Consider the following 26,101-nt stretch of genomic DNA (forward strand, 5'->3'; position numbering starts at 1 on the left):
TATGACTGTTCTCTGAATGAACAGTCTAAAGTTTCTATTTTTTATGTGAAAGTTTTTCAACCAAAATCCTATATTTGTAGGATTTTAAACATTCATCTGCCATCCGAATGTAAAAACGTGAATTCCAGAATCACCAATCTTCAAACATTTTTTTCCAACATATTTGAATGAAATTAAGTTATTGGGGACAGATGAACCACTTGTACGAAAGCAAGCCAAAAAAAAAAAAAAAGTTAGGAAATTTGAAACAAAATCTTTATCTTTTCAGATGACGTGTATTTCTGTTTAAGACAAACTGGGAACAAACTAGATTAGCCAAAGTAGAAAACAACAAGTTAATCCCGATCCTGTAACACTCTTCATCATTTTAAACTCCTCTATCAATAGTACACTCTGTCCCTCATCCCTTTCTTGCTCTCCAAACCAGTTCTTGGACAACTGCAGACATTTGTCACATGACCTTAATACACTCTGGATTTACAGATCATCCAAGTGTCCCTGAAACTGCTCTAACTGTGACACATTTACACAAAAAAATAAACCATTACAGAGAAAGAGCTGCTGATGATGACAAAGGAGACAGATGGAGAGAAGAAAGAGGAGGACATTTGGAGGGTCCTGACCTGATAAAAAACCCCACTTAGTCAGTCCATTTCCGTCTCTCTGTCCTTCCCGCTCCTTTCCAGCCTTCCAGAGGATAACATGGGATCTGAGGGAGAATCTGTCCATCACCTCCTCGTGCCAACACCAGGCACTCATCGTAGTTACAAGAAGATCAACTTTTGGCACCGGCAACACGCTGGTATCAGCTGAATCCTGTCCTCAAAGCTGGACTGGCCATCTGGAGTACTGAGAGCATCGGAGGGAGGAAATCAGATTTTTAAAACTCCGAACCTAAATCTGAACTCTGAGATGAGTCAGACTCAAGAATTTTTAGTTCCACAAATGGATCTAAACAAAATGGCTGTCCCAGTCTCACTGCAGTGAGAAGCTGTGTGTCACCACAGAACAAATGTGGAGTTAAAGTCTCAATAAAGGATGTGAAAACTGGGAAGTGGCTCAATATTATGTTGCCTCTTTATTCTTTTATCTAGTGCAGTGTTTTGATGATCCCATGAATAACTAGAACCATGTGCTTTCATACTTCTCATCTTAATCAAGTCTAATTCTGACAATAAAGCTGAAAGTAATAAATTAATAATAATAATAACAATACAATAAGACACTAGTCACCTGTCATCTTGCAGGCCAAAGACTTAAACAAAGATCTAGTGTGACATTTTAGTGATTAGAGTGTATGTTGAGGGTGATTAGCTGTGGTGGCCATCTTGAATGTGACTGACTCCAAACATTTATCAGTTGTAGATGTGTATCCAATGATTATGTGCTGAAAGTTTCATTAAAATCCATTTGCTGGTTCAGGTGATATTTTGTTAATAAACTAACATAAATCTTTACACAATCACATGCCTTTCATTGTGGTGGGTGATAATACATATATAAGGCCAGATGGGACTCAAATTCTGACATCATTTACAAGTTATTAACGTAACATTAACTTTTTCAGACGATGTAAATGAAGTAGTGATGTTTTAAAGTTAAACACATAAGTTAGACACAAAGGTGAGAAAAATCACAAGTTAATCTAAAATTCACTGAAAAAAAGAAACGTTTGATACACATGTGCTCATCTGTTGCTTAAAACCTTGGAAAAAAACAACAACAAACAAACAAACAAAAAGAAAAAGCCAAACTAAAGCAGTGACATAATGACATGAGTCCAACTGACTCAACTCAGTGATTGGAAAAACTCCTGAAAGAAAGCTGCTTTCATTTGTACTTGGAAGTGGGAATTCTTGAGTTCCAAGTTGGAAAAATCAATCAGAACGCTCCCTAAAGTCGGAACTGCGACTCAGAAAATCAGCGATTCCTAACCAGCCCTGACCTCGACATCCAGTACAGCCTCACACATGAAAAGCTGTGAAAACTACAGTAACAAACTGTTGTATTTTGTTGGTTTATATCTCAGTAATTTATTCAAACACACACATTACTCTCCATCCACTTTTAATAGTGAACCTGATGCTAGTGTTTGAATGCCTAGAATACAGAAAATTCCATTGTTTTCCGCTCGTATTGCTATAAGAAGTTATCCTGGTCACTGAACACAACAATTAGAAAATCCAATTTGCAACTGAAACACCGTCAGATGTCATTCCCTGCTCTGAATCCCGAGATAAATGGAGTGCATCATTAGGAACCTTGTAAAGAAGCAAAGACTGCTCCTAATTTCATTAATTCAATCCTCTCTGATTTATTATTGCTTGTTGCATGATTTCTTAATAAAACTAATATAAGCTGAGGAGATAAAGGATCAGGGGCCCATCTGTGTGTAATATCCTTTTCTAGGCACTCGTGTCCAACTTTATCCTCCTTTGAGCTCCCTGTCTTTGTGTAATAATCTGCTCTTCTTTTTCTCATCCTTTGTTCCTTCGTCTTCCTCTACCTTCTGCATTCCTTTGTGTCCTTTCTCTCTACACTTTTTTGGTTTTGTTAAGTAAAACACGACTTGTTTGAATTTGAACTTTTTGTTTCAAAAGGTGTGCATGTGAAAAAAAACAAAAAAAACAGGTATAGTGGAGAGCCAAATCCTTGTGAGTTTTGTTACTTCCTTGTGAAAAGAACTCACATCCATAAGTGTTTACATGTTTATTTGTTCTTTATATGTTTATTTCCTGCCCCTCTTCCTCCCCTCAAGCCTTGACAGCTCAAATCTACAACTCCAGTCAGTCAGCTCAGACAGGGAGTAGAAAAAAGGAGGAGGTATTTTGGGACAAATGTAATTGCTCATGTCATGCTGGTCCCACTGCTGTGATGGACTGGTTAACATTTGAGTGTGTATAGAAGCTCACAGCTCTCTGCAGCTGAATGCAAAATGTGTGCATATGAATGACAGAAATATTGTTAAACCTTGGATAAAAGCTTAAAATTTGGTTCATCCATAGTTTTTTCTGCTAATCTATAAATTCGGAGTAAATACAAACTGTTTTAATGTAAAGCTCTGAACAAATGCTGCAGCGTCAACTCTAAAAGCCCAACGCAGACCGTGACAGCAGTGTAACTATGTGATTAATGGATGCTGTTGATGTTTGAGTGGAACTCCAAAACTAAACTCTAATCAAGACCTCAAACCTTGTTTAGTGGTGCACAATGTGGCAGCAAGTTTAATTTATCTTCGAACACACAGTATGGCTGATAAACGAGTTTGTTTAATGGTTTGCAGTTACAGAAGCTACCTGACAGTCAACAACACTTCAAAAGTGTTTAACACACAAACATCCATAGTTTACAGAAAATGTTTGGCTTAAGCTTTTGAAAAATCTGCCCAATGCTGAGCAGATATCTGAGCATGAAGCTTTGGTTTGTGTCCACAAACCAATTTCCTTGAACTTGCTGAAGGACAGCAGTTTGGCTCATCTCCTTCTCTGTCTAAGCTGCAGGATTTGATAAGTAAAATGTGTTTCTAAATTAATGCAAAATCTAAATTGTCCAGCCTGAACATTAAACATTGAAACACACTGTGAGTAAAAAGCAAGCCTTAAACAATACAATGCAGCTCAGGTTTGAACCTTTGCTACCGACCCCAGAAAAGTGGAAGAAGATGGATGGATGTTTTGTTTTGTCCGAAATATTTGTTTGTTTTTTTTCAAGAGTAATTTAAATTCATAATTTCAGAGGTTGTGACCAAGTTCCAATTGCAGTTCATTGTGTATAAATAAAGTACAACAAAAAAGTGTAACAGGTAAAAACAGATTTTGTTAAACAAAGTGTCACATATGTGATCTGACAATAAGCGTTATATGGAAGGTTGATCCTAATTATGTGTTTTTAGTAGCTGAGCATGATCCTCAGCACTAATTGAGCACTAACATTGCTCAATATTTCTGGTAAAACTTTGATATTAACTGTTTGCTGTCTGTTAGCAAAATATGTCATGAACCACTGGGCAGATTTAATCAAAACTAACAAACATAATTATTGGATGTACATCAAGAACTGATTAACTTCAGGAGTCACCAAATTCAAGATGGCACCACTGCTAATCAACATTAAGCAACACAAAAAAAATGTCTGTGACTCAGTCTATTTTAAAGATAATCTGAGTGCATATACATTTCTTTAGATCTGACAGTATTGCATGAGATAATGTATAGATGATTAGATAATTTTAGTTTTAAAATCTGGCACCAAAGGCAGCAGCTAATGCTTGGCCTTTAATCTTAGTATTGGTTGAATTTGATTTCTGCAGTATATGGATCAAACATTCAGCTGGACAAACTCATCCTGGTTAGAGAAGTTAAACAGTGTTTGTTTCCCCCTGTGTGTTAGACAGGGAGGGTGTGTTTGAATGTGCATGCTTGAATTCTGTTTGTTTAAAAAGTCCCAACTTCTCTGTCCTGTCCTGTCAGCAGGCTACTGGACACGGCAGCTCACACACATCCAGAAACCCCAACCAGTGTCCCCGTCATAAGGAGCGCAGAGACGAGCCTCTTAGCGTCCTGGTGGATCCACCAAGAGAGACAGAGTCAGAATGAGAGCGAACAAGTGCCTCAAGGATAACACTGGAGGACATGTGTGTACTGTGTGTGTGTGTGTGTGTGTGAGAGAGAGAGAGAAAGAGGGGAAACAGCTGCCAGTGGAGTTTACCACAAGTTGTTACTGTGCACATGGGACAGAGGAAATGTAATTTTTACACACAGGCAGTTAATATGGCAGACTCAGTGTCCTCAATGTACCGTCCATGACCCTGACAGGATGCGATTCTGAGGACTCAGAGTTTACTGTCGCTAACACTTCACCTCTGCTCTGTGGACACCAGTTTGTTCACACATTCCCAGAGTGCAGAGTGGGAACGATGTAAAGACATGTTAAAGGATTCATCAATGAACAGACAGACAGGGTTGATGCCAGCAGTTAATGCAAGGTTTCAAGGAAAGATTTTGCACAACGTGGTGGGCTCAAAATATGTGCTGGAGATCGATTTCAGCTACTACATTACATTTTAGCTCAATATCTGTAAAACTGGGTGATTTATAACCAGTTACGTGTTTACTAAGGTTGATTACCTGTGGTAGCCAACTTGAATTGAATTACCTTTAAAAGATAATCATTTGTAGATGTACAGCCAATGATTATTTCCTGAAGGTTTCATTAAAATCCAAAAAGTTGTTTATGAGATATTTTGGTAACAGACACATGCTCTCAAAAAGACACAAAAACATAATCATCCACCTTTTCCTTTTGGCAGCTGGTGATAATAAATAAATAAAGAACTGACCCATCTTTTGAATCTACTCCCACTCCCCAATGTCAATGTTCCACTCTGTCTCCTTTTTTGATGTTTTAAAATCTTTTCAAACAGCCTCATGTACAGCAGAGTGCAGCAACTTCTTTAATTTCCTTAAGTACACTAAAAACGCTGAGCAGAAATATGAATTCTGATGACTTCATGGAAAACCTACACTTGGCCTCGTGTTTCACTTCTGCATATCTGCTGATTTATGCAGATCCAAACTGCGTCACTTTCAGTCAGTGTTGATCTAAACTTCTTAACTCCCCCAAGTTCCAAACCCAACATTTCGAAGGGTAACTTTGCATTAAAAATATTATTCTTACGGACAAGGATTCAAAAGTGAAGGCGACACCCAGACGTGATCTCTCCCAAGTTCACATCCTGGAGAAAACACGATTGTATGTTGACAGTAATTAAAACAAATTGAAGGTCTGGCAGTTCTAAAGACAGCCTTCACATATAGTGTGTACATGGAAAACAATCAGAAGTCACAAGAACAAAAAGCAGCTGCCATGCTGCCAGTAATAGCTTTGACTGAACAATACCTTCCCAAGCAGATACACACTCACACACATCCATAAACTGGCAGCTACTCATAATAGGAAATCTTAATTACAGAGGTTTACAATGCTTATTAAAACTACTAATAATAACTGCTAATAATTACAGCATGCCAGACCTGCCTTTGGAAGGAGGCTGGAACAATTACACACCCAGTCAGTCAATGACAACTCCATACAGTCAGTCAGAAAGTCAACCAGGCTCTTTGACAGTCTGTCAAATACAGTCCAGAAAATTTACAAGCACAAGGCCAATACAAACTGTTGACAGTACCATGTGCCGGCTCAGCAGAAATCGAGATTCACCCAACCAGACTTTCCAGTCTCCAGCCGTGCAGCTGGTGAGAGCCTGAGCCTCAGATTTCTGTTCCCGGCTGAGCGGAGAGGAATCTGACGTAGTGTTCAGCTGTTGTAGCTCATCCACCTCAAGGTTTGATGTGTGTTTTCTGCACACCAGGAGCATTTCCTGTAGATACTCCAGTGTTTCTTTCAGCTCCTTCTCTGGATTATCGACAAGCTGTTTCTGTTTGCAGAAGTGCTTCAGATGGGATCTTTTTTTGGTTCTGACATTTGTTATTAACAGGCTGGATGAATAGGCAGGTGCACAGGTGTTTCAATTGTAAAGTGCATCGTGAAATTACATGTTATTTAAAGCCGCATTATCTCTAAAATAACTGAGCTCTTTTATTGCAATACTTTTCAGTAAGATCAGGAAATAAAGACTCATAGTTATTTGCTGATTAACTCGGCAGAACTGCTTCTTTGGAGAGTATATTTGACCCAATCCCATTTTTTGTTCAGCATTTCCTGGTGAATGGGATGATCTTGGTGCTTTCAAGTAAATGGATAATCTTTACCATCTACTTGAAAAAGTGGTCTGTAGGGAAAACTCTACTCACCCTGAATGCATTCAGGTCATCCATCCATCTATTTTCTGCTGGTTTTCTATGGTTGGGTCCCAGAGACAACAGGTTTATGAAGGAGACCAAGACATCCCTCTGCCCAGCAATACTCTCTGGCTTCTCCTCGGGGACCCAAGTGTTAGCAGATCAGACAGGATACAGAAGACTTTCAGCAAGTTTTGGGTCTGCCACAGAGTCTCCTCCCAATGGAACAGGCCCAGAAACCCCCCAAAGGGAAGCGCTTGAGGCATCCTAATCAAACACCTGTACCACCTCAACTGACTCCATTCAATGTGGAGGTGCAGTAGCTCTACTCCAGGGTCCGACTACATGACACCTTATTTATAAGGCTGAGCCCAGCTACCCTACTAAGGAAGCTGGTATCCAGGCTCTTGTTCCTTTGGTCATGATCCGCACCTCATGATCACAGGGTTAAAGTTGGAACATAGACAGACCAGTAAATCAAGATCTTTGCTTTTGAGCTTAGCTTCTTCTTCACCATGACAGGCCAAAGCAACACCCTCATTACTGTAGACAAGGCCCTGATCTACTGATCTATCTCCCGATTCATCCCACCATCACTTGTGAACAAGACTCCCAGGTATTTAAACTGGAGGCAAAAACTCATCCCTGGCCTGGAGGAAGTAATCCATCTTTTTGTTTTTGGATAATCAAGATGCAAAAACCTTTTATTTTTCCAGGAACTCAATAAAACTGAGGCTAAAATCAAAAGCTATGGTTTAACAGTTAAGAACCACATTTAATTCTCTTCCAGTGAACCTAAAACATTCAAGGAGTAAAAAGTTAATTCAGTCCCCCATTAGTTTCATTTGCTGCCTTTAAACAGGTTTGACCAGAACAGTGAGAGAAATACAAAGGTGCTTCATAATTAACAAGACATTATAATAAGAATAAGAATGTTGAGCACACACATATAAGAAGAAACACTTTGTAAATCCATATCGAACCGTGGCAGTGACCCAAGAGAATTTAATTACTTCCTCTCCATCTCCCCATTGGCCAGGAGGTGTGGGATATGCTAATTAAGGCTTGGCTGATAAAACATTTCTTCGGCTTGTGTCTCATTACTTCTACCTCTGATTGCAGTTCCAGCCAAGTAGCTAAAGTGTCTGACAAATAAGACAGCACCTTAAGCCACTCACTGTGACTAAATGCTTATTAAGGCAAAGATGATGACCTAGTAGTAAGACGGCATTATGCTAGGAAAATTAGGAAAACTTTCTGCGACAATCAGAGTTCATCATCTTCTTTTTCTAATTGATAATTAGTCTTCTGTTAATTTGAGCCTAACATCTATCTCTTATCACAAAGGTACTATTTATCAGCAGCTTAAATGATGGACTAAATTGGGTTGGCAATGTTAATGACTCACCTTGTAGGGACACGAGGGAAATAATTTCTCCTGACTCAGATTAAATTAACTTCAGCAGATGTGCTGGGCATGCATTCTAACTTAAGGAGCAAATGTTCAACATTTGTCTCTTAAAGGATGACATCTTAAGACACAAGTGTTTAATAAAGAACATTTTAATGCAGTAAAAGATGATATACACATAAATATAAAATACTGGAAAACAATAACAGAGTTGTTACAGCATTTATAGAATGAGATTTGCTCTTTTGCAATTTTAGATAAAAACAGTGAAAAAAAACAAACAAACTGTTATACTTCTAAGACAGTGAGGTTGTTTAGTTGGTTCCTTCATTCCCCGGTCTTTGTAAAGGAAGAACCAGGAGTACCAGAACACTTCACAAAAAAACTAGTGAGTACCTTCAACTTGTGCAACTTGTATTTCTAAGAGCCAAACAGGATGTTTGTTAGGTTTACCGTGCTACACTAAATCTTACTCTCCTTTTTTGGTTGAGTTTATAATCAAAGTTAAAAACTCAAAAGAATATGCTGCACAGGTAATTTTTTTTTTTTTGGTGTAAACTGCAGGACAACATAAATTGAATTTGTATTAAAAAAAACCAAACAAACTATGCAGCTCATCACGGTACAATGAAACAAACAACCAGAGGTTCTGTTCAAACCCATCATCATCACCTTCCATTATAAAGAGACAAAAATAAATGTGAAAAGTTACATACATTTGAAATGTGGACTAGTATAAAAAGAGTAACAAAAACACTTTTCATGTCACATCTGAAGCTTGAAAAGCTTCATCAGGCACTTTGATAAACAGCTGATGAAACCATCACCATTTGTTTTCGGACCATTCTGTCTTAAAGGAGAGTTACACACTTTTTAAACAAATAAACTAAAATTATTCACATGATTCAACCTCGCTCAGTCTGAGTGAAGCCTAGAAATGAGCAGATTCACCTACAGAAAGATCTTTTCTTGCTTCTATAACAAGGGGAGGTAAACTTAATTTGATTACAACTCACCATTTGCTGTTAAGGTAAAGACAAGCCGCTGGTATAAGACCAAAACTAATCACAAAAATAAATGATCCAAACACATGAATTATTTTGGTGTCAAATAAGTGAGTTATGCACCAGGTCAAAAGCTAAAAATTACTACTTAATAAATTGACAATTTGATCTGGAAGCATAACTTTCAGACTCTTGCTAAAAAAAAGTGGTAACAGCATGAACAATCTTTACATTCAGTCATCACAGGCTCACTCTTTTAATTCCCCTTCTACTGCACACCATTTCTATGTTTTTTATTTTTATTATTTTTAAATAACCTTGAAATCATTTTAAACATAAAGTCACTGTTGTTCCTGCACTTTGTTTCTATTTTTCTATCACCTGTTTCCATAAATGTATTATTTTATTCACATCTCTATTCTTCTTTCCAAACCTTCCTTTCTTTCTTTTTGTTTTCTTTCACCCTCATTACTTCTATTTCCTTTACTGGTTTCCATTTGCATAAATCCTAATACCACGTTCTTTCTTGACTTACTTTCTTTCTGACAACCTAAGATTTTTTTTTTTTTTAATTTTCATTTATTCTATAAAAACTCATGAAAAACATATCTAGGTAGAGAAAAAATATACATTCTTTTTTCTTATCGTTTACAATCAAATTATCTCAACATTCACAGCATTTTTTCATCCTCACTTATAAGGGACCCCTTCAGCTTGTTACACACTCCATGACCTTTTTGAACGTTGCTGGATCGAGGCAAAGTTTCAGAACCTCCTTCAGAGTGAAGACAATCACAATGCTGCTATGCTCTTAGGACTCACCATTTTCCACTGAGATGCTCTTTTTCTGACTCACATTGATCTAAACAGCAGCACGTTCCTACAACAATAATACCATATACACTCAGGATCGCACCATGTTTAAATTAGGCACAGCTTTCTCAGATCACATCAGGATGCAGGATCAGATCACGCCTTTACAAACCCTAAGTTGTTGCCTAGGCATGAGGCCAGCACGACCAGTCCTGCTCCAGTATCCCAATGACCAAATCACGCCAGTGTGTGTGGGCCTCATGTCACGGATACACCACCATTACTGCCACCACTCTCTAACCAGGACCCAGACATTCTGCCACAATGATGATAAACCAATGCAACCTTGCTATGGAGACTTTGTGCATGCTCAAAACCTTAACAACCTATTAGACAATATGGAAAAGCCCACTGTGTTCTCAAAATGTGACTAAAAGATTTGCCATTCTGGCTGGTTTTTTATATTACAGGTCATCATCCAATGTAAAGGAGCCCTAACCTAGACACAATCTATTTCATCTTTAAATGTCATGTTAAACATTCAAACTCTACTGAAAATAATACTGCCGAACGTAGTGGTTTGAAACAAAGAAATGTAACTATTGACTCGAACTCTTAGTTACACTTAACTGATCGTTTAATAAGTGGCTAAATTGAATCACGCTGTTGAGCAGCACTCTGAAGCTCACTTCCTGTTTTAGCAGGACTCCAGCACACAATGATGCCTAAACTATCAGTTTACATTCAAACTACAGTGTATGATGTAAATTACACACATACGCACACATAAATCAACCCTATCGCTGCTTTGTAAAACACCGGTACTCACAAAACGATTGTGATGCAGCTTTATCCAAATTCTGAATGTCTGCAGGTTGATATAAAGATGTTTTAAATGACGTTGTCCTGTATTTTAACAACTGACTGTAAACACAGAACAAGTGATACAAAGTAAAAATAAAAATATTCTAATCAAAGAGAGGTGACTCAGTTTACACAGGTTGACAACACTGATTAAGATTAAACATTCAAAGCACAGATTAAACTAAATTATTTAAAGAACATTTATGTCCACTACAGCTAATGTCCCCTAACTTTGATGCAAATGCCAAATTGAGATTTAGCTCTTACCGATTTATTGTTTTTGCATGATATATTTAACAAAGAGCCAAACTAAGTCATTTAATTTCTCTTTGAATTTGATCTAATTTTGTACTAAATGTGATTTAACTCATCTCACCTTAGAGAAACATAAAAAATGAAAAGCTGCAGCTTTAATCAAAGATATCAATACAAAGGTTTCATACAGCACTTTACTGTGATTAAAATATGATGTAAAAAAACAAAGAATGAGTGACAAAATCTGTGCATGCTTGTATATATTGATATATAGGTACTCCCTTTTTGGGGAAAAGAAAATAACAAACTTTTAAATTGAGCTACGTATTTCATACAACACTAACATTGCCCAAGCTTAACATGTCTTGTGGTGCTTTTTTTTGGTTAAGTTCATGATGATTTTGTTTATTAAGCAGCAATTATTAATAAATAAAGAACAATATTGTTGTAACTTTGACTTTTGTTGCTATTGCAGGACTGACACAGTTCAGAACACATGACAATTTCCTTTTCTTTTATCATCTTTATCCTACTGAGTGTAGCGGGCAATCAAAGCCAGGAAGTCACAGGAAGTCATGTGTTTGTTAAACTGTTTTAATCTTAAGGTAGTATCTCACTGGACTGTGACTTTTGGAGACTAGATGGTGACTCTAAATTGTGAAAAAAAATAACTGCAAGAAAATAGGTAAATGGCTTGCTACCAGTAAGCTGTGTGACTGTCTTTTGAGTAGCCAGTGTTTAAAAATCAGGGTCTATTTTTGTGTGCAGGTATTGTAAAACTGTACTATTAGGCTGTGCTCAATATTTTGACGCCTACACCTACCAAGATTGTACCCCAAATAATTTTTTTTAACATGTTCAAAACTCAAGCAACAAGATTGCGAGCCTCTGCTATTCACAAGCCGAACTTGAGAACCACCACAAATGTTTTAAGACATGTTAGAGACTCCCTCACAAATGCCGTTCACCAACAGTCGCAGCCCAGTGAAATACTGGCTTTAGAGACTAAATTTAGTTTTATTATACAAATGTAAATCAATTTTTTTTTTGAATTAACAACATACATAATGTCAACATGCTGTATTTATAGCCAATGTAATTTTAGTCTTGTTGAAAAACAATCAGTGGAAACCATCTGAAAAACTATAATATGTCTGCAAGTGGATGCCTAATTTAAAAATAGTATTTTGTAGTAATAGTATCTAAAATACATATATATATATTCAGAATAGAGTAAAATGTAACAAACAACAGATTTGAGTCAAAAAAGTTAAAAGAATCTGAAAGCTCTTAAACATTAGGCACATATCATGGTTGTGTTTGTATGTTTGTATTATTACGGGCATCAGACAACACAGACGTAAAAATGTCATGGATTTCTCTGCCTGTAGAAGAGCTGCACAATGTGAAGCTGGTAATAATCGGCTTGTTTTAATCTCTGGACCTGGCTTGTCTAAACAGCTGCATTTGTTGGCCTGGAGTTGGTTTGGTTTTACAGCTGCTGTCTTCTTATTGTCCAGAATAACCATACTGGTCTGTACTGGGATACATCAGGTGCCTGAAACCCATTAAACATGATCCCAGGTTAACAATTATCAAAACTGGTTTACTGGATTATTTTCAGAAGGACAGGAGTAATTTGAAAACAGGATTTTTTTTTTTTAGAATTTACCTGGAATTGTCCTTGAACCCCACTTCCTGTCCTACCTGTAACCTCCACCCACAGTTCCACGTGTCATGGTATCGTAACGCGGCGCACGGATTGGAGGAGTAGGAGATGGTGGCACATCCTGCCGTAACGGCCCTCTCTGCTGGGAGCTAAGAGCAGAAAACAAGATTTGGTAAAACAAAGAAAAAACAAAATTTACTGTGTCACATTTACAAAGGACCCCACTGTGGGTAATGAAACAAGTGAGGGGTCTTTAAAGTCACTGCTCGTGTTACTTTGCGGGTCAGAACCTGATAAGTTTGGGAACCATTGTGTTTATAGGATCAGGAATAATAATGCCACAAGTTTAGGACAGGACTGCAGCCGTGGAAAAATGTTTTCTATTTACAGATTATGTAGAATTGTATAAAACAGTATATAAACAGTTTCTTTACTTTACCTAGGGTGGGGGTAGTAGCCAGGTTCAATCCCTCGGGGGTCTCCTGATCGTGGGTATGGCTGGCCAGGCAGGTAGCCGGAATAAGATGGACCAGACTGGCAATTGGAGTAATTCTGGGACTGAGGGTATCCCTGTTGGGGCTGGGGAGGGCCGGGATAATGACCTGACCATGGCTGCATTGGATAGTCAGTTGGATCCATTGGACCTCGTCTAGAAAACAGAGTTACACACTTTTCAAACAAAGATAAGAAGTAAAAATGAAAACTACTATGATTTTATTGTGTGTAAAAACATTAACATGAGTGTCAGTTGGATCATCTTTTTCAGTAATGTGAGTGAACAGCTGCATGGTTAAAAAAAAAAAAAAAGTTGTTTTCTGAGAAAAGCCACTCTTGGCTGAACTCCCAGATTTTTATTTTTAGTGTAAAACATATTTTTTCCCCAACCAATGTTGAATCAGTGTTCACTGTTTACCAAATTCTTTGGGCAGACTATGGTAATATCAACATTATGGTTTATGGAGAAAGAGCTGTACTCATTTGTTATGATTTTCACATACTCAAGCTTAAAAAAAAAGAAAAATAAACACATGAACAATAAAAATGACAATGTTATAAAAGGCAATCAGAGAAATAAACATGATTGACCTGCATGACTCCACAGCACAGACACAACTTGAGCCTCCAGCTCTGCCTGAAATCACTCACAATAAAACGAATAATCAACCTACTGCTGGCACCACAAACAACACGTTTGCTGTTTTTTGTTTGTCTTGCAATGTTCTTTTCATGAATTTTATCAAGGAACAACCAGCAAATGGTAGTAGTACACTTGTTGCCAATCTGCTGAAATATTCATGAAAAGCTGCTGGAGATGGTCTGTTATGGACTGAAGAGGCGAGTGGCAGAGAGACGGGTGGGGGTGGGGGGTGGAGGCACACAGACCACCCAAAAGCTCATCCCAGCCAAAGATCACATAGCAACAGAATGTAAGTGACATGTGACAGTTTTAAGTGGGTTGAAGCTCAGTTAACGCAAGCCAACACACACAGCTGTGGTAAACCAGTCTAGACCTGTTAGTAGATATCGATGTCTTGAGCCCTGTGGAAAGCAAGTCCACAAACATGTGTCGTCCACATAGCAAACATTACGAGGTATTAGATTTTATCTCTCAGCCCTTCTGTCTCTTTATTTGTCTCATTCTCTCTTAATCTGCTCATCAATCTCAATTCCATTTTCTCTCATTTAAATATATACTTTGCTTTTTTTAAAGTAAGAATAAATTTGTTTTAAAAATTCCCGTTTTTGTTCAAATATTACCTTAATATGTCTCTAAATTCTGGATACCAGGGCATGCACTTGAGCTAAATGCATGTGCAGCAGAATCATGTTGCTCTGTATTACTTTCAAAATGACATCACTGGTTTGGATGAGAAAGTGGGTGAGGCTCCACGGCCTCTAACCAACCACAAAGCTGACCTGTTGGCTGCTGCCTGGAGATAATGTTAATCTGAGCATGAAACAGACTAAACGGAACAGATTTGTACATAAATACTTGCACAGCACAGCAAGAGCATTGGTGGTCTCCATGCTGACGCTTGCATGTGTCAATCTGGGTGGTCAGCAGGGGAAAGTGTCTAACTACATGTCAATCATGTTTGAGATTTCTTCTTCTGTCTCTCCTGGCTCCACATACACTGTCAGCAAACTTATTTGTCGATGACCATACACATCTTACATTTCTGCTATTATATATCAACAAATCTATCAACCTATCTGTCATCTGCCTTCTGTTTTGTGGCTTATTCTGCTCTACCTATTGCAAGTCATTTAGTGTAATTGTATCAGCTAAATATCTCAAATGTCTTGTTTTTAAAATCTGCTGCCATTTCGTCTGCTCTTCTGCTGTAAAGCCAACCAACATGTCAGCGTGTCTGCTGTTTTTAGATCTTTTACGATGACAAGCCTGCCTGGCAGTCAGTCTGCAGAGCTGTGAGACTTGTGTACCTGTGCTTCTATCGGTCAGTCCGTCTGTCATTTAGCTTTTGGCCCCTGGCCATGATAATGTCACTAAAGCAGAGATAAGAGCAGTTGAGAAGTGAAAGGGAGGTAAAGAGGGCAGGAGAGACAGAGATAAGAGGGGGCAGAAGAAGAAAAGAAAAGGGAAAGTAGAGGGCAATGAAAAGCAAGGGTAAAAAGAAAGTAAGAGAAGTGAAGCCAACATGAGTTGCATGCAGCAGGATGAAAAAAACCAACAAAACCAAAACATAATCCCACAGATTTACATATGATTGAATCATTACCAACAAGAGTGAACTACAGCCTGACATCATCTATTACCTGCTTGCACTAGAACACATTTTTAGGTCTTCAAAGCATTTTCCAAACAAATTTTCTTATATTATCTGTCTTCTACTTGTTAGGTTTTATTTCTTGTGAGACTTGAAATACTTTTAGGTATAAAGCTCTGCATTTGTTATTGTATGGTGATGTTTTTGTGCCAATAACTGTCATTCTCAACAACTGTAAAATTACAATAATTTGAGATAATCTCAAATATTTTTTTAGTAAATAATCATATCATCATCATCCACCCATCTACCCTCTTACCTGCCCATCCATCCTTCTATTCACCATCTTCACCTTATCCATGGTCAGGTTGTGGAGGAAACAGGTTTAGGAGGGAAACCCAGACATCCCTGTACCCAGCAACACTCTCCAGCCCCTCCTACGAGAACTCAAGAAGTTCCCAGGCCAGAAAGGATACATAATCCCTCCACTGAGTTCTGGGTTTGCCCTTGGTCTTTTCCCAGTGGGACATCTTTGAGAAACCTCCAAAGGGAGGTGCCCTGTAGGTATTCTAATCTGATGCCCAAACCACCTTAATTGACCCTTTTGATGTGGAGGAGCAGCGGCTCTATTTCGAGCTGTCCCTTGATGAAGGAGCTCCTTACATTATCCCCAAGGTTGAGTCCAACTTATGAGAGAAGCTCAGTTCAGCCACTTTTATCTGGGATCTCATTCTTCTCGTCATAATCCACACTTCATGACTACAGGTGAGGGTTGGAACATAAACAAACCAGTAAATTGAGAGCTTTGCCTTTCGTCTCAGATTGTTATTCACCATGACAGACCGGAGCAACAACCAGTAATGGAGCAAGTTACTGGTTTTTTGTTCAATCTCCCAAGCCATCCTATCATTTCCTGTGAACAAGACTCCCAGATACTTGTATGAAACCAGCTGCATGAAACAGAAGTATAAAATTTTGTTTTTATCTTTCAGCATTTGAAAGAATGGACTGACAACCTATCTCCAAACATCCCCTATTGTGTGCTGGTATTCTAAAGATATTTTTATACAAAAATTCAGGACATTTGAAGATGATTGAGTTAGGTCAGTCTGACAGGGGTACTTGTGTTCTTGCATTTAGAAACTACTATGTGTACAAAGTTTAAGGCATATGGAGCATGTGTAAAATGGTTCATCAATTAAATAACTGGAATTCAAAACAGAAAACATCTTGCAGGAATGGTGAATTTGTTGAAAATACCTTGAACTGATTGAATTTGGATTTGCAAGTATTGGGTAAAGAAACTCAGAATAAAATTGAATTCTTATAACTTGGGAACTGTAAACACAATTCCTGTTTTAAATGTTGTAGGCTCATTGTTTATTTGCATTTTAAAGACTGAAAGACTGATCCCAAAGAAACAAAAACAAAAAACATTTGGCAACTTGAAAATAAAAACAATCACTACAGCCTTGATATGTTATGAAAGTTTCCATACTGGGAATGGTGTGGAAATCCAGTGGTAATCTTTAGAGAATCCACTGTAAATCCGGTGGCAAGTTTGAAATTCTTCCTCCAGGAACACAGTCGGCACTGCACAGCAGCTGGGGATTATGGAGTAATGTGGATGGAATCCAGAAAAGTCCCCCACACACACACTCACACACGCATACACACAAGCAAATGAAACCTAAAATACTTAAGTAGACACACAGATAGAGATAACAGTTTACAAAATATACACACACAAACACACACACATTCTTACACACTGTTTCAGTTCAGTACGAGCTGCTAATCACCCCCTCTCAAACCCCATATTCTCTGGAGGAGGCAAATTGGAGCACAGCTGGAGTGGAGTTTAGACCCGAGGAGACTGGTGGTCTGTTGGTGTACGTGCACACATGTGTGCATGCGAAAGGAAGACAGAATGAGAGAAACAGATGTAATGATTGAGAACAGCTTCCTGGCACATGCAACAAGTAGTTTAACATAATTGAGAGAGTCATCAAACACCAAAAAATACAAACTGAAAACAGTCCAAGCAGGACAGAAAAGCCATTGAGGACTCATTTTGAAGTTAAATTCAACTATGTGATACCTGTTGAGGGGTGACTTCCTTATTGCTCTTGTTATACAGATAGTGCTCCCCTTAATCTGGTCAGATATTTGAGAGGATAATTGGGGGAATTTCTCTTTAGGTCTGACAGTAATTGAGAGTAATGTGAGCTGCTCTAATTCCATGGTATTCAAAGATTTCTGAAGGATTTCAGAGGAAACAAGGACTCGTTATGTCCTGTGCACCTGCCCCTCTCCCTCAGAAACACACACAGTTGGTCACGTTTTCTACAGGACTGCATACAGCTGTTACACACACATACACACAGCCATTTATCACTCCTGCCTATCTCAGGGCAACACAAAACACCTTTAGAAAACAGAGACGTATTTGAAAATCCCTGAGAGTCAATGACTGCAACACTGCAGATGGATTATGTCAATATAACCAAACAATAAGGCACAAAGAGTGGCTTCAATATGAGCTGAGGAAAAGTTATTAATAAAAGAGGGAGGTTTTTGAAGCTGGAAAAAAAAACAAAGAGGGAGAAGTAAAGAGTGATTTTTAATGTGAACGAAAGTGAAGCAAGGCGAGAAGTGTAAATGATCTAATGTGGCTATAATTCACTTATTTCATTACAAGTTTGTATAGAGTGCAATCCACAACTTGTCTTGATACATACTTTAAACTAGTTTCTAACTACTACAAACTTAAAACAAACAAACAAACCAACAAGTCTTAATTTATTCAAATGTTGACAGATTGTTTGTCAATTAAAGTGACAACACTGTGGCACTCTGGTAATAAAACAGACTAATAGCTACAATAGTTTCACAGCTGCTGTTGTAATGACATTCTAGAGAAAACTGAGAAGTTAAACTTACTTTAACTTTGCTTCATCTTCTTAATAAGATGCTTTATTATGAAACTTTAATCACAGACATGAAAAGTCCAAACAATAAGGCAATAAAAGCTTAAGTGGAAAATAATGAGGCTGGTGAAAGATTTGATCATCTATCAAAAAAAAAAAGAGTGGGAAAAGACAGTAATGTATGTATGTTGGAAGACTATTGGTATTTAAAAAAAAATCACATAACACATTGTAAGTTATTTGAGAAGAAAAACAAATGCTTCAAGTCACTTAGTTAATTGTAGAAAGAAAATACTCTGACATACTTATAAGTTTAAGTACAAAGTTACTAAAACAGAGCAGATCCATAAAGAGATGCATGCGTTGTGTTAGTCATCTGTTTTTTATCATTATTGTATTAAAAAAACAGGCTTTGTGTATGTAAGGTATGAAATAAATCTCCTCCTTCAATGCCTAACATTTCTAATAGTAAATTTATAGAATGTAGCACTAATTAACTTAAGTAAACTTTAAGTTTTAAAGTAAAGTTGGTGGAACAAGTACAATTTTTGGTCAGAATGGACACCAAGTTGGAATTTGTGATTGACAATCATTGCTAAATTACCAACATCTTCTGACAAAACATGTGGTAATTTTTCCTTTTGTTATAATTTCAATATCTGGCGGGATGATTAAGTCCTATGTGCAGGGAAACCTGGGATACAAACGTAAACATTTAAGTTTGCATTATCATTGTGACGATAAAGGCAGAAAAAATATCAAATTTACTGGGCTTAATAAGTGCAATTGGATGTGTATATGCACATATACTGGCTTTAAAATGTATAAATTATTTTAAACAAACAAAAAGCAACAGTGCCACAGTCAATAGTAGGGAAAAAAAAGATATAAATGCAGGACTAAAAAACAAGCAGGATGTCTGACCTAACAAAACCAAACCAAACCAATATCCCTGCAGAAACAAAAGGTCCACTGATTAAATTTATTTCAAACTTGAATCAACTGAAGCCGGACACAAAACTGGATGAACAGGAAAACAAAGAAAAATGACACAGATCTGACAAAACTGAAAACCTGGAAGTGCAGTAAAGATACTGACTGGGTCATTAACACAAGGCAGGTGTGATGATTAACAAACAGGACTGACAGAAACAAACTAGGGAACAAATAAAAAACAACAACAAAAAAGAGAAAAACAGCAGTACTGTGGCACAAGAAATGATCTACACAAACCCCCAAAACCATGACAAACAGTGAGGCATTATCGTATAAGTCACCAGGAAATTACCATATCCAACACCCAACATTAGACTACATGCCCATTTAATGTTTTTCTTTTCCAAGGCAGGGTTTTGTTTTATTATTCCAGTGAGGACAGATGATGTTTTGTTTCTTCTTTAAGGACTTCTCCTTTTTTGCAGCCATTATCCTGTGATGATTTCTGATGTATCTGATAGAAATGACCCCTAAAGAGACAACTTATTCTGCTTTGTGCAGTCAAGTGGGAGTTAACACCTAGAAAAACACAAACTCTTGGACCATAACAGTACTTAACTCTAGATGGACACACAATCTTAGGCAAATATTTTGGATCTCACTGGTGTTTTTATATATCCAAAATTATCAATATTACTCTAACAATTACAGTTAAATTATCTTAAAAAAACCCACAAGGATAAAGTTCCATCAGTTTAAAATTCTTGAAACCTGTAATTTGTTGTGTAGCTCTCTGTAAAAGTAGTTGGCCACCTGGTTTTCTACTTTTCCTGAAGGAAAAGAAGCGACACACCTCACATCTGGAAAATCTAATGTCTAAGGACTCTTCTGATTGGCACAAACACATGGAGTTCCTACATGTGATGGATGGATTAGTTGTCTAAAAGACATACCAAAAGTCAAACTTTCCTGCCAGTAAACGCTAGATAGGGAAATGAAATATGTGCTTTATGTCCTTTCACAATAATACAAGATATACTGTACTGTATGTTAAACATGGTCAGCTGGAAATATAAAGGATATCATAATCTCTACAGATTCTAGGTGATGATGATGTGCAGTTACAGTTTGTTGCTAAGTGATGCAAAATGGAATTATTTTACCATGCAGAGAATATTATGATTAACAAACCATAGCATGAAATTGCCAATGCAAGGATGCAGCAGCAGCTTGTGCCATGAATGATGTCGGTGCAGAACAATACATGTTATTGAAGCAGAGAAGATAGACTTTAAATGACTAACAGTCCTTTTTGTTTGATTAAGTAACACTTATCTGCTCTGTGAGAATATTGTACAAGTACAGTAGTTGGACTCTGGAAGAGTTTTAACTGTGGGAAGTGAAAAAAGCAAACACAAACATTTACCAGAGCAGAGCCAAGTCCCTATGAATGACACCTGAGAAGACCTGATAAGGTACCGAGCTGTTTTTCTACTTATGGTTAAGTGGTTACACTCTGTGTCTGAGTGTATTTGTTTGTCAAAGATGGTATTTTGTTAGTTCAGCTGTCAGCATAGTTTGCGTTGGTGAATGTGTTTCTCTGAGTAATTCCTGAACCTCCCGTGACTTTTGACCTCTTTAAGTCACAAGACACTCCATCAGTTCTCACCAAATGCCTAAAAGATGGGGTTAAAGGCTAAGCAAGGCTATTATCCACCAGGATTAGTGGGTATACCAAAACTATAGATAAAGCATTCAAATGTTCAAGACCATTAGCTAAAACTAAGAACAATTTTATTAATGTCTGGGTCACTGACAATTATGAAACTTCAGTGGAGCCATAAGGATTTACTTTTTTGGATGTTGCTGCTATGGGTTAGGGTTGTTTTTTTTAAAGCTTAGTTGGGAAGCTAATGTAGAAATACCCTGCTACTTTTTTATTTTTTTTTAAATGATCCCATTTATTATAACTAAACACAATTTTTCTCAAAAATAACAAATATCTCCTCACAATCTGCTGGCTGTCTGTTCTGTAAGTCCTGTGGGGAAAAAGCCTTGTGTTTGTGCTAATTTGTCTCTGTGAATAGGTAAAAAAAAAAGCACAACAAAGTGGCAAAGATAAATCAACATGTTTTAAGCCATTCTGTATTCATTTCTTATACGAATATGAAAACACATACTGAATACGGAATACTGAACACATTTAGGTGAAGCTGTAAGGGAGCCTAAATGAAGACTTAAGACTGCTCATAAAATAAACACTCAACATTCTTTTACCGGGGACAAATCTGTTGGCTCAAATGAAGATTAAAACTTTTCTTTCTTGACATGCCTCCTAATTCTGTGTTCTGTAAGGGTCATTGTAATGACACAAAACATGCCGGTTTCTTGAAGGTGTGTCCAATTTCATAAAGGAGCATTTTCAAATCAGGTTCATTTAAGGCGGTATCTGACTGAGCTGCGATTGTTGGAGACTAGTTGGCAACTCAAAATTGTGAGAATATTTGCAAATGTTTAGTTACAGGAGACTCTCTCATGAAGTTGGCTGTTAACTAGTCACAGTCCAATGATGACCTTTAGTTTAAGTAGTGCCAAATGGCAACAAAAGGCATCTCAGGGCACCAGACAAAAAAGAATCAGATTTCATTCAAATTCAAACATATGCAGACTGATTCAGTTCAATTTATCTCAATACATTGGGAACAAACCCCTCTAAAAACCCCCTTTGTATAATCTAGAATTACAGGGACGAGACAAAATAAAATTTACCCTAAGACTAGATGATCGAAGATATAAAAATGTCAAAAAGTTTAGAATATTCAACTAAAGAATTAATAATTAGGTAAGTGATTTGAAGCCTATGATGAGTAAAACAACTTAAGAAAAAAAAATTGATTTGAAAACTGAAGAAAAGGCAATTATCTCCCCATGTAAGAGAGATATTTTACTTCTCGCATGAACATTTAGTGAAGCCGATATGAAAAGAAGATGAACAGGACAAGGATGAATAAAAGGGTAAAGAATGTGAACAGAGAGGAAGAAAAGTAAAAAACGGGGAGGGGTACTTGATGAGAGGAGAAAAAAGGAAAACAAAAAGGCAAGTGTTGCCCTCAAGAGTGTGTGCACGCTGAAGGTCAGCATCTGCTGAGAATAATGGGCAATACTTTAGAGCAACACATGTGTACAGACACACACACAGACGCCTGACTACTTACGTGTTCACATTTCAATGAAACGAAACACCTTTCTGAGGCTCCTATCTGTCTTTGTCAATAAAGCTTTGTCAAGTATAATTAATCCTGCAGTATATCATGCATGAATTACTTACTAGTGAAGGAAACCAACATGATTACATTCCCTTGTGTACGCAAGTGTTTATGCACACAGAGTTAGAAATATACTGGGTATGACAATATATGTGAGTGTGCATAATTCAAACTATACATGATAAAAAAAACAAAAACAAACAAACAAAAAAAGTGAAGTGTTAAGAAAAATGATGCATTGTGAGAATGAGAAGACGAGAATGGAGGAGATGAAAAAAAAAGTATATTAATATAGTAAAGCTAAAAGTATGATAAAAAGCAGCAGCAACATGAAAGAGGAAGCTCAAGTCAGAGCACAGAAAAGTAAAAGAAATAAATGTCAGTCGTAAGAAAAAAAAAGAAACTTCCTTAAAAAAAATGGAAAGTGAGACATGAGCAGGACAGAGGAGAAACCCATTAGAGGAAAATAAGAGGAACTGAGGGATGAGGGCTGTCCAGATGGTAGGAGACTGTTGCCTCGGAAACACAGAGAGGGCAGAACAATGGGGATTTGGAGTGGCGTTTCACATCCCATCATAATACGGCCATGCCATTTGGAAACTGAGCAGCGAAGCTAGAGCCAAAAAGACGGAGGCTGACGATTTACTGCAGGCAGCTCATACTGATCAACAAGTCAAATGGAAGATGAGTCGATGGACCAAAAACTAGAAAACATGCTTTGTTTTTATCAATGTTTGTCTTTCAGAGCTTAAGCTCAAATCAATGCAATTGTTTCCTCCTTTGCACTGATCGTTTTGCCCTAAGATGAAAAGCCCACTCTCTTTCAGGAAGCAAAAAAAAAAATTCTGAATATGCACTTAATTTTAGAATCCATGTTTTTTAAACTCCTTATGTGAAAATGTTGAGTTCGATGACTGAATGCAACAAACAAAACAGCAGGGTTCCTAAACATTTTCCACTTCGAAATTTCACACTTCTCCAGACTCCAATATTGAGATTTCTTTGTTGATTTTTTATGTGGAAACATGTAAATTCCCTGCAAACATTTGTACAGTGATCCATCTGTAGTAATACCATGGTCTCTTTCATAAAAGATGATATTCATTTAGTAAACCTGTTTCCATTTTTAGTAAAAAATATCTTTGAGGGCTGGGCGACCTCACGACTGAAAAGCTGCATACATCATTTGTAATATACTGATTAATCTCTAGTTTTGCAGGCACATAACAGCAAGGAGCTCTTATTTGAAGCAACTTGGCGTTCACTGTTTTGTCTGAAGATGCATCAACTTATAGGTGGATGTAACTGAAATATTATTGTTACAGTTTTTTGCTTTACCAAAATATTACCTATCTTATGTTATACATTATTTTTATGAGAAAAATACTTCTGTTTAAGATTTTTTTGTTTAAACTAGATTAATCAAAAGCCAGTAATTTTGAACATGAAGTGTTTAAAGATTGTCTTTATAAGAACTGTAAAACGGGAGATTGTGAAACAAAAACAAACATAAAACAGGTATTCTAGGCACATTGTCAGGAACAGATAAAAAAAAACCAATAACTTGCGTATTGTCAAGAAGTTATATTTAGAATTACACATTTAACTCATCACTGAAAGTTAAAAGGGAATAAAAATGTTAAATAAATAAAAATTAAAAATAAAAGCAATAAAGAAATTAAAGACAAATGTACATACTTATTCATTAACTCCCTCTTTATTCTTTATAATGTCAAACCCTGCTTGTTGCAGTAAATTGAGCTACTATATGTTTTTACGTGATTCATAAATCACCACTAGAAGTTATGGTGCTTTCAGTTTTTTAATCAAAGTATCAGATATGAGCTGAAATTGCAAACACGTTCATAATGTTATACATAATTGATTGTAAAGGAGAAAATAAGATTTACATGCTTGAACAAACACATTTAATTATCTTACTATCTAATCTGACTTTGAAACTAGAATATTTTCTTGTGCAGCTCAGAAACAACAGATGGTCATTAGACTGTTGCCAGATGTTAGCATTTCATAGCTGCAACTGTGGAATTGTTTGAGGTGCAGTCTATCTTCTTGTTTAGACACGAGTAAACAACAGTGTATTACAATGCATTAATATTCTCCACATATTAATGATTAACTGCTGTAAAGTTCAGTTACACTACTGTCTGTGCAAACAAAGAAACTATGAACAATAAATATAATAAAAAGGATTATTTTGCCACAAGAGAGACTATATGTGTACATTTCTAGCCATATAAACCTTCACTCCACATAAATAGAGTATCACCTAACATAAGATCATCTCTAGAACTCCCTAAAATCCTGTTAAACATTTTCCGCCAGAGACCTGAAAGAAAAGTTTCCTCCCTACCCCCAGGGTCTACACATTAGAAATCACATCATGGCCACTTGTCGTGCCCACCTGGTGGTTCTGCAACACATTATGGGTTATAACCCTGCATTTCAGACACTATCATCAAGATCAAAGCTTTGACTAAAACTCCTAAAAACAGCACAGAGTGAACACCAGAAAAAGAAAGGTACTTCAGGAACAAGATGATTTCATAAAAGGAAGAACAAGAAAGGCGGAGCAGAGGAAACAGTCTATAACTGTGTTTCTATAAATATGTTAACAAAACTTGACACTGACCTCAACAGAAAAAAAAGAAACTTGAGCCCACTTTCCACCTGTCAAAAAAACCTTCCAAAAACCCATACACATTTGGTTTTTGAGCATGAGCAATGTGTTTATGCTGCATTTAATCTCATCCCAATTGACCCTGCAGAGATTATGTGTATTTATCTGGACTATGTTACTATCAATTAAAACCTGATGGGCAGAGTGTAAAATCATCCCTTTATATGATCCTAACTTACAGGACTGTTTCCTTGGAGGGTAGTGTAAGTTACTAGATGTGTCCTAAGTTCGGTACAGTACACTGCAGCCTTCAGAGCCATGAGGCTCAACATAATGCTAGTGTATTTCTTTCGAGGGAACACCTGAGTTTAAAAAAAAGCTGTTGAAATGTTCCACTTTTTGTGTATCAGCCACCTTTCTATTCACTAGTCTGAAGCAATTAAGTGAGCCTGTTTACCCAAATTGTTTTGATGAAGCTCTTCAGATTGGAAGCAAAATGTGTTCAAGAATAAAAAAAGAGTTGCCTTTGACACAGTTTGTTAGGATTAGAATGTTTTGCATGACTGAGAATTTGTTTTAGCGTACACGTGTTTAATGTGATATAAAAGCCAAATTTTAAAAAAAGTAAAGAGACAAAAGTAGTTACTTTCTGAAAGAAACAGCAATGCTTTTCATTCAGCCCATTAAGACTTAAACTTTTCTTGTAAATTTAAAGCTCAGCCTGTGGAAAAAAATGAAAATATAAAATATAAGTCATTAAAAGACTCTGCTTTTATTAAAAAA

At 37.0% G+C, this 26,101-nt stretch overlaps 1 protein-coding gene across 5 annotated transcripts in view; it reads right to left on the minus strand.

Annotated features, from left to right (window-relative positions):
* Positions 1 to 8,347: 8,347 nt before the first annotated feature.
* The window catches only part of pard3bb (par-3 family cell polarity regulator beta b), a 171,026-nt gene continuing 153,272 nt past the window's right edge, over positions 8,348 to 26,101 (minus strand). For all 5 annotated transcript variants that reach the window (XM_037975990.1, XM_017420739.3, XM_017420738.3 and 2 more), the window contains 3 exons: positions 13,256 to 13,465; positions 12,820 to 12,965; positions 8,348 to 12,705 (listed from right to left, as the gene is read on the minus strand). In XM_037975990.1, coding sequence (XP_037831918.1) covers positions 12,851 to 12,965; positions 13,256 to 13,465 — 325 coding nt within the window. In that variant the 3' untranslated portion in view covers positions 8,348 to 12,705; positions 12,820 to 12,850. The remainder of the gene's footprint in view (positions 12,706 to 12,819; positions 12,966 to 13,255; positions 13,466 to 26,101) is intronic.

Source organism: Kryptolebias marmoratus, linkage group LG6 (assembly GCF_001649575.2).
Source record: "Kryptolebias marmoratus isolate JLee-2015 linkage group LG6, ASM164957v2, whole genome shotgun sequence".
Classification (NCBI taxonomy): Eukaryota; Metazoa; Chordata; class Actinopteri; order Cyprinodontiformes; family Rivulidae; genus Kryptolebias; species Kryptolebias marmoratus.